We start from the raw sequence: 10,704 nt of genomic DNA on the forward strand, positions 1-10,704 counted from the left end.
ATGACTTGGTGAGCATCTGTTTGAATGGGCTTGGCAAAGAATACAAGCCATTCAAGACCTCTATTGCAGTAAGAGACAATGTTCCCAACTTTCAGGATTTGGTATCTATGTTAATCATAGAAGAGAAGTCTTTAAGTAAAGACTCTTCCTCCCAAAACAAGAACACTTCAAAACATGTCTTCTACTCAAACTCATGTAGAGGTAGAGGTAGATGTCATGGTCGAGACAGCCAAGGTGGTGGTCGTTTTGGAAATCAAAATTATGAACAGCAGCAGTAGTCCAATGATTTGCAGCAGCAACAAACACACACAGGTGAAAGCGGCCAGTCTCATGGCAAGGAAACCAGAGAGGTCGATGATATTGGCAAAGACGATCAAGTTCAAAGGATTGCTTTTATTGTGGCAAACTAAGTTACTTTGCAACAACATGTCGCGAGAAGCAAATTGACATAAAAAATGGCAAGTTGTAGTAAAACAATTATGCATCTTCAAGCAAGCAAGGTGAAGATAGAGGTAGCACATGTTAAATTTCTTCAACACAATCAACAACAATGCATTAAAACCCAAACATAACAACAAAAACATCAACAAATAGTAAAATTCCAAAATAACAACATTTTTATTAAAAAAATCTCTAATTCAATACAACCTACGACATAATCAACAATAATGTACTAGCAACGTAACAACAATGGCATCTACAAAAACGATAAAATTTCAACATCATAATAATACTGAACATTTTATTGCTTGTTACTAACTATAAACTTATGAAATGCATTCAACATAACCTACAACATAATCAAGAACAATGCATTAGAACCCATGATAGGCAACATAAAAATTCTGAATATAGAAGGGTATTAAGAACCAACTGAAGCATTTGTAAGCATTAAAACCCATGGATGCATGACAAATCAGCAAGAACGCACTAGAGTTTTATCCGAATGAGATAAGAAGATCAAGATAGCTGAGAGAAAGCTATCTCTAACATTTTCCCTTAGAAAGCATAACAAAAACAGAAACTACATGGAAAAAATACAAAAATGATCATAACTCACACAGGTTTTGTTAAAAACATGAAGATTTTCATGTCATAAAAATCTAAAGGCAAGACTACTCACACACTACTAATTGTTAACACTTACTACCAGCATAACATGCGACCCTTAAAGTCTAATGCATGGTTCTCATTCTACCACAAGTCTATCTTTTCCTTTCTATATGCATGGCACTATTCTCTAAGAACCAAAATAATATCTAATAAAAACCAAAAGAATAGCTAATTGATTGCACCGTGAAAGCTAGTCTAGTTTTTCATGCCATGAAAAACTAGTCTAGTTTTTCATGCCACATCAAAATCACAAGGAAAGTTGTAGCTTCAAAATTGACTCCACATATATTATTGGTTATGTCAATTATAAAAAACCCTTGCATCTACTTCAACTCAAGTTTTTCGTGCCGATGAATAACCAATCTGGTTTTTCATGTCACATCAAAATCACAAGAAAAGTTGTAGCTTCAAAATTGACTCCTCATATATTATTGGTTATGTCAATTATAAAAACCCTTACATCTACTTCAACTCACAGTTTTTCATGCCGAGAATATTAACTGGTTTTTCATGATAACTAGCATCTGAGGATACATCACTAACTCCCAAATCATGCAAAAAAGCCAAAACTACACTTACAATTACACCATAAAAAACTCTATTTTTCACTTTGTTGAGAATCTTGCAAATCCATTGATAATGTTCATTGTTTGAACTTACATGTGCATTTTGCTTCTATAGTATCAGGATTTGTGTTGAGGTTCTCATTTTGGGGTTACATCTCTTGGTGCCTCACCATAAATCAAAGAGATAATGAGTTGGCTTGAGACAAAAAATCATCATTTTGGCAAATGATCTTTCATTCCAAAACATAAAAGACAAACTAGCTTGAGATTACAATGACAAAATGAGTAGCAATAGCAAGATCATGGGAATCAGAATGTTTATAAACCCAATATAATGACAAAAGAGTAGCAATAGCAAGACCATGGGAATCACAAGGTTGTAAGATACATGGACAGATGACAATTGATGTGGACAGCCAGAATGAGACCCCTCAATAACCACCTAAGCAGGCTAGCATAAGAAAACCAAGTAGCGCGGACTTCATATGTAGCCGACCTAAGTAGGGCTACAGTTTTCATTGTCTTGTGTTGTAGAGAAGTGAGAGATATCATGTATAAAGTCATCAAGGTTTCTTCTTGATGAACCTCCCTCTTGGGTGGTCTTAACCATCAGCTCCTTAACTTCCTTAACTTTCTCTCTAGCATGAGACCCTTGCTCTCCTTGCATTAAAGCTCTTACAGCCTTCTCTATAGAAGCCCTCATAACTCTTCCCTGTTCATCCTTCTCCACAGAAAGGCCCACCTTCCAATCTTCCTCAATAAACTTCTTGTTTATCCCTTGGTCAGCCCTTTGTGGCCAAGCTAGTATAGGAACCCCAAGCCAAAGGGTCTCTAGTGTAGAGTTCCACCCGCAGTGACTCAAGAAGCCCCCAACTGAAGAGTGGGCCAGCACAGCGGTTTGCGGCGCCCATGACACAACCAAGCCTCTCTCCAGTGTCCTCTCCTGGAAGCCCTCTGGCAAAACATCATCTAAGGAGCTCTCACCCAACACAGAACCAGGCCTTATGACCCATAAAAAGCTTTGCCCACTTGCCTCTAGCCCATATGCAAGCTCTTGCATATCATCTTTAGCCATTCTGGAATCACTTCCAAAGGCAATATACAATGTAGACGCATGTGCCTTGCCGTCTAGCCATTGCAAGCATGTATGGTCCTCCTTATACATGCTTGTTCTTGGTTGTTTGAATGGTTGATCTAACTCGCTATTGCTCAAATTGTGAAGAAACATGGGCCCAATGGCATAAGCTTGGACTTGGTCTGTGAGTAGGGCATCGAAGGCACTGCTCTCTAGCTCATAGATGCTGTTCACAAGAATTCTATATTGGTCCCCTGCATTACCATAAGTGTTCTTCACATGCTTACATAACCGCTCAATCTTCTCTGCATCTGTTTCTGCTTCACTTGGCAACAACTCTTTCGGGTAGTCTGATGCCCTCATGGGTGGTAATCCGGGTATGCATGAGATCCATGTGTCCTCTCTCCGCCCTTGACAACAAAACAGATCAAAATTAGCAAGGAATGCCACACCCTATTAAACCCTGGCTAACCCAAGTTAAAGATTTAGTTATCCATTGGACCTGCAGAGACTTAAGAGTTTGATTATCATGGCCCCTGCACTGTATGGACTGATGAGGTTCTTGATAACCCAGATCAAGAGATCACTGTATGTACTGATAAAGTCCTGATGCAGAAAACACAGCCCCAACAGATGAAGCCCATGCATGCCCAAGTAACCCCTACCACTAGGTGAGAGAGCCCAAATTGGCCCTGGTTATGTTAAGCATCCATGAACACTTAATCCGCAGTTAAAGCTAGTTTAGTGGAACCCAACGGTGATAAAGATCTAACAAAACCTAGCACAGTTATAACTGTTTGTGCTTGAATGCATCAATGGAAGCCCTAGATAAACCTGGTGCAGTAATCAAGAACGCAATACTGGTTAAACCTCTCGCTAGATTAACAATTAAGAGATTTAATTACCTTTCCAAGGGACAAAGCCCTCAGAGACGAGGAGGTGATAGTAGAACCCAACACAGTAGATAGAAGCCAAGGAGGACCAGAGCTCAACTCTGGGGATATTGAATTTCTTAGCGATGGCTTGGGTCCAAGGGCAAAAAGTCCCAGAAATAAGGCAGGTAACAGGGAGGGGGCCCTGAATGAGCTCAGTTACAAGCTTCTCCAGGCTTTCCTGCATGATGGGTATGGAGGCCATGATCTCCTCCCAGGAAGGGGTATGCGAAGGGTCTGCATTAAGGCCATCACTTATGACCTCCACCTTTATGTTGGGATGGTTGGGGGCAGGAGAAGAGGCCCCTTGTAGCCTTGCACTAACCCTCGCACTGTACACTATTGTTGATACAAAGCCTGCTTGTGAGGCTAGCACCTCTGCTAGCTGCACCACTGGTGTTATATGGCCCTGTGCGGACCATGGCACCAGGAGGGTGTGCACAGTTGTGCTAGCCATGAATGCTTTCTTCTATCACACCTGATCTTGAGAAAAAAAGGAGAGGCCACAATAAGACGTGCATGGAAAACAATAATAAAAAGTGCATGGAAAATGAAAATTGGTTGCTCGTCAATTTTGATTCTCATGGTTCATTAAAAAGGGTTCGGAAAAGACGGATTCGCTTTATCCTAGAACTTGTTCAACTTCGGGAAAATCCTTCTCGAATTTTTATGAGAAGGAAATAAAACCCTTTCAAATTTTATAAGTTTTAGTTATATTTTCTAAGTTCACATAGAAAATACCATCTCAAAAATAGCAATTTCCTTCTCATTTTGTGGTGAAAAGGATTTAGTTCCTTTTCCCTAAAATTGTTTTCCCAAACCCTGGTTCATTTGCTGCATAGGCAATGTTATTAGTAAACCTTTTTGCTTGGTACCCTTGACTTTATGCCATTTTCCCATAGGCATTGTTTACTTGGTCATTTGCATTAAATGTAACTTGGTCGCTGAATTCTACTTGTGCCCATGTTTGGCACATTTCTAAAGTGTGAGTGTAACTTGACCACATCTTCAAGATTACCTTAGTTATTAAGCATGAAATGCAACATGAAAAGCCAATGGGTGTGCAACCTAGCGGTGTGGGTTTTTGACTGCGAAGGGGGAAGTCCCAAGTTCAAATTCCCACAAGCTCTCTGATGGTGTCCATGTCGTAATCGTACCGCCTTCAAACGGGAGACCAAGCCACCTTCGGGTGGGCACTCAAGTTACTACTATAGAAAAATCTACTCAAGGGAAAAAAAATACAATGCAAAATGGGCAGGAGTCCCTTTCTCACTGATCAAGCCGGCAAGATTACTTGGCATATATGTCAGTAGTTTCGCTTTGAGAGCAGCCGGCCATGGAGAGAATCTCTCCTCCCCTTTTTTTTGGCCACTTATGTGGGTTATAAGCATGTACATTTAGCCCTCGGGTTGCTGATTTTTAAAGGATCTCTTTCTTGGGAAAGAAATGGACTGGCATATTAACAGTGAAATCTAGTAAAGAGCAGCTTTCTTTATTCAAACACACCATAACAAATCCCATATAATCTTGCTTACTAGGAAGGAACCTTATATCTCTCTTTTTTCCCTCTCACCTTGGATCAAAACCTCGCTTCATTTCCTAAGAGCATGCATGCATGCACACTACTAAATGGATTTCAGGAAGTAAAATCTCATTGCCATTCACATAATCTTTGGAGTAAGGAAATCCCCAATCAAGCTATCCTCTATGTTACACAAAGCAGCAACAAAGCTTGCACTAGAGCTAGAAGCTATAAAATGGTATAGGTCGAGGTTAGAAGCTAAGATTACACATATAATATGTGGCACTACATCACAAGAAAGATAATTCCCATGCTAATATATATTCTACATGTATAGTAGGACCCTTCTTAGCTTCCCACAATAAGTGAGTGTAGCCAATAAGCATCATCGTGTCCAACAATGCATGCAACATAGTAACATGTCAGCATCATGGACAAAGATAATATATGTCAAAAGTGTGGTTTAGAAAGGATGTACATAAGAGATTAAGGATGAATGGTTTGATATGAAAATGTGTGTTTTTTGGAAAATGTTGGAACTATGGTAGATGAAATTGAAGCACATATGCAGATACATTTGGTAGTATGTTGTATTGAAAAAAACCATCAAGATTATACACCAACTTTTATGTGAAACATAAGAACCATCTACTCTTTATTTAACACAACTTACTCCTCTCAACCCACGTGGCTAAACGAGAGGGAGAAAAAGGGGAGAAAGGAGGATTTTGGATTTTTAAAATGAAGGGATAATTTTGTTACGAATAATAATATTGACTATTTATCTTGGGTGACCCAAGTGCGATTAAAGAATAAATTGGTTGTGTGAATCCAATCAAATCTTCTGATTAATTCTTGAGAGGGTAACCTAGTGCATTATAAGAATTAAGAGCGAATCTAATTCTCTAGAGGGTGACCCAAGTTGGTTGTGAGTGAATCTAGCTAGATGTGACACGTGTGAAACATAAGAACCATCTACTCTTTATTTAACACAACTTACTCCTCTCCACGTGGCTAAACAAGAGGGAGAAAAAGGGTAGGGAGAAAAAAGAATTTTGGATTTTTAAAATGAAGGTATAATTTTGTTATAACTATTTATCTTGGGTGACCCAAGTGTAATTAAAGAATAAATTGGTTGTATGAATCCGATCAACTCTTCTGATTAATTCTTGAGAGGGTGACCTAGTGCAGTATAAGAATTAAGAGCGAATCTGATTCTTTAGAGGGTGACCCAAGTTGGTTTTGTGAGTGAATCCGACCACACGTGTGAGATGTGTGGTGTGAGTTTGATCAACTCTATGAATACATGTGACGCATATGAAGACATTCTGAGTGAATCCAATGTGGGAGTTTGATTGTGAGTGAATCCGATCAACTCTGTGATAGGTGTGACGCGTGTGAGGACATTGTGAGTGAATCCAATGAGGAGTGAATCCGATTAATTATGTGTGAAGCATGGTTTATGTGTGATGCATGGTTTATGTGTGAAGCATGGTAGTGAATGATTTCCACTTGTCAGTATTATTTTTGTTACTGATTCCAAAGTAATTGTGATTTAACATTGTGAACTATTCTTGAGATAGATCATGAGTTCAGAATAACAAAGGTGGACATTGGACAAGATTATCTAACCGAGCACGTGTACTAAATATTTGATTTTGTACGGTTTGGCCCATTGTACATATATTAGGCAAGGTTTATTTTTGATGAGGTACTTCAAAAAGCATTGGACTAAGGTTCAATTTTGTAAAAAGCCCCATTTTCGAAACAGCTATGCTATTTATGGCTCTAATGGCTAAATTTATGATAATATGGTTTAAATACCGTGTGTGGGAGTGGAGCCACACAGGTAGGGGGGAAGATTGCACCCAATCTTGTGTTCTTTGATTTTATGCTCTTGAAGTTATGCTATGGTCTCTATGATTTATTTCCTTTAGCATTCAATTTATGGAATATTCAAATCTCCATGTACCAAGGTCCTGTAATAGTGGTATGAGAGCACGACAACTTCAAGTATTGAGTTTGGGTCATGGAGAATTGTAGAAAAATCAAGAAATTGATTTTTTTTCACAAGTTATTGGCTTAGAGAAAATTTGAAGGCTTTTCAACAAATTCAAAATACTTGCAAGGGAAGAGGAGAGTCTGCAAAAAGCCTCCAACAAGGATACAAGAGCTTTGGGGACAAAGACAAGATGCATTCAAAAAATTCAAAAATCCAAGGATGCATTCAAAAATCCAAAGGGCAAAGGAGGCAATTCAAAAATCCAAAGGGCAAAGGAGGTAAAAGCAAAGAGACCTTTGGGCAAAGATTTATAGTCAAGCTTTCGATCAAGGGTTGAGGTTTAAAACCACCTTCATGCATAAAACCACTTTTGATGAAGTAAAACCACCCTTTTTCTCCCAAACCCACCTTCCTCAATTCTAATCCTCTCCATAATCCATCCTTATGGTGGATAAAATCAACTCATTGAGGTGATCCTTGGTCTATCTTGAGAATTGCTAAACCTACACTTAGCTCAATTTGTATAAAAGAGGGCTCATATTAATCCTACAAATCAAGGATTTCTTTTTTTGGTAAAAACTTTGATTTAAATTAGAAGAAAAGAAAAGTTACAGCTATAGCAGAGATAAAGGCTCTGCGAGGGGCACAATTGCTTACATAGTCCTGCATAGGAACATCTGAGGGCTTTCTAACAAAATAACAAGATTCTTGTACTATGAGGAAAGGATTCCATCGAGCTAGGCAAAGGGCAGGAGAATCCATGCAAGAAAGGTCTAATCTCAGACTCAGAACCTGAAAACATATTATACTCCTGAGGGTAATAGGGTCTTGGGTGGTCAGGCCCTACATGCAGGGGATTCCTCATGAAATCAGCAGAAAAGGAGGGAGGAACCATACCTGAACTGAAGTACTGGTCCAACTGGGGTGGGACAAATCCTCTATGGGGGTGGAAGAGAGGCGGTTGAAGGTTGAGAGCGGCTCCCATCAAGGTACTCCTCCCGGGCTGCAGATGTTCAGCTTCTTTGCCAGAGCCGGAGTCGAGGACTGCAGCATAGGAGGTGGTTATGGTTGTAGCTGATGGTCCATTCCCTTGTACAGAAGCAGCAGGGGTTGGGTCTTTGAGGAGAGGACTCACAGCAGAGCTGGAGCTTCCTGCCATACTGGCGGAAGCCCCAGCGGGGCGACGTGGCGAGACCCTCACAACTGAAGCGCGCAGAGAGTGGCGAGAATAGGTTTGGTACAGAGCACTGGGGCATGCAGTGAGTTGAACAGACGAAGAAAGGGCTATGGCGACCACACAGAACGGTCACCAGTTCACTTTCCTCATCTACTAATATATTACAGGGCTAACACCCTCCCTCCAAGTGGCTTGTTTTTTAGGCTCTGTGTCAGAGTTTTTCTTTTTTTAAAACTAAAGTGATATGATGGCGGCTCTGGAAAGGGGGGATTTAATAGGGAGTGGCGTGAGTAGGTTATATTAATGCTGGCAGGTTTAAGAGCCGTTACTACCCATCGACCCTTTTTCCTTCTCTTTCTTTCTCTCTTGCACATCGACTCCCCTCTCAACGGCAGCTTGGATCGCACCTCCACTGCCCCTCCTCCCCGCTGCCTCTCCTTGGCTGATCGTCTATTGCGCCTCATGCAAGGTTGGTTACGTCTGGTCAAGAGCATGTGAGGCATTCGTGAGAGAATCAGACGGAGAAAGATAAATGCTATGGGAATCGCAAGAGTGGTGGGTTGTACGCGGTTTCCCGTGGAAGCCACCAACGCTTCCTACTTCGAGAGGGGGGGCTCGCCCACCGTCGTAATGCAGGGGGTGGTGGACGCAGCCAGCCGTGTGGGCTGTGAGAATCGCAAGAGAAAACTGAGCTTCTGCATGGCCGCTCGGTCGAGCTGCTGAAACGGGGCACCCATGCCTGAGTATATCATCGGCGATGCCGCCTACCCGCTGCTGCCATGGTTGCTCACCCCTTACGCGAATCCGCTCTCGCCAGCACAGCATCTTTTTAACTGGGTGCACGAGCAGGTGCGAGCCATCGTGAGCAGGTCCTTTGGCGTTCTCAAAGCCCATTGGCGACTGTTGTCCATGGGGGCGCTCACAGCTGGCGATGAATGCATCGTGGCAGCCGCATGCATACGTCACAATTTCTAGATCTACAGCCGGGAGCCAACGCCAGCACAACATGAGCAGGTTTGCTGGCTACTGCCGTGCGACAACAGCTAAGCATCCGTGACGCGTTGGCCGCCCACCTCACCGCCGTTGCCCGACTGCATTTCTCCCTGTCCAGAGGACGGGTGTGGGACTATTGGAGAGTAAGATTTAATTTTTTTTATATTTCTTTTCAAAGCTTAATTATTATTATTATTTCTCTCCATCCCCTGGGCAACGTCTGCTCTTCTTTTTTCTACGCTACGCGCGGGTGGGTGAAGAAAAGAATTTCTTTTATATTTTTTAAAACTTTAAGCTTTAAATGTTAAACCTTCAAGGGTTACCTTTTTAAGCTTTTGCAGCTTAACGAGTGGGCGAGACCCTCCTTCGCCAGGTCGATTGTATATACATATATATGTATGTATATACATGTACATATATATATGTATGTATGTATGTATATATATATATATATATATATATATGTATGTATTTATGTATATACATATATGTATATATATATATATATATATATAGATATACATATATATTTATGTATACATATATATTTGTTTATATATGTGTATGTGTGTATATATTATATACACATTTATATATGTATACATATATATATGTGTATTATATATATATATGTATATGTATATAATATATATTATATACATATATATGTGTGTATTATATATATATGTATATGTGTATATATATAATATATATTATATACATATATATGTGTGTATTATATATATATATATGTATATATATATATATGTATATGTGTGTATTATATATATATGTGTGTGTGTATTATATATATATATGTATATGTGTGTGTATTATATATATATATATATATAATACACACACATATATATATATATGTGTGTGTATTATATATATATATGTATATGTATATGTATGTATATATGTATTTATGTATACATACATTTATATATGTATACATATATATTTGTTTATATATGTGTATGTGTGTATATAGTATATATATATATGTGTGTATTATATATATATGTATATGTATATAATATATATTATATACATATATATGTGTGTATTATATATATATATATATATATATATATATATATGTATATGTATATGTGTGTATTATATATATATATGTGTGTGTGTGTATTATATATATATATGTATATGTATATGTATGTATATATATATATGCATTAATTAATTAATTTTTTTATATTTATATATACACACATGTACACACATATGCAAACATACATACATACATACATACGTATATACATATACATACATACATACATATATAGTGTGTGTGTGTGTA

General features: G+C 39.0%; 1 protein-coding gene across 1 annotated transcript; it reads right to left on the reverse strand.

Annotated features, from left to right (window-relative positions):
- Nucleotides 1-1,981: 1,981 nt before the first annotated feature.
- Nucleotides 1,982-4,225, reverse strand: LOC147619997 (mogroside I-E synthase-like). Its single transcript, XM_086772120.1, has 2 exons — nt 3,660-4,225; nt 1,982-3,164 (listed from the first exon to the last, which is right to left on the reverse strand). Exons 1-2 carry the CDS (start codon nt 4,141-4,143, stop codon nt 2,176-2,178), a joined length of 1,473 nt encoding a protein of 490 aa, XP_086628246.1. The 5' UTR covers nt 4,144-4,225; the 3' UTR covers nt 1,982-2,175.
- Between the last annotated feature and the right edge of the window lie 6,479 nt (nt 4,226-10,704).

Source organism: Cibotium barometz, chromosome 32 (assembly GCF_041138505.1).
Source record: "Cibotium barometz isolate CiBa-2024 chromosome 32, ASM4113850v1, whole genome shotgun sequence".
Classification (NCBI taxonomy): Eukaryota; Viridiplantae; Streptophyta; class Polypodiopsida; order Cyatheales; family Cibotiaceae; genus Cibotium; species Cibotium barometz.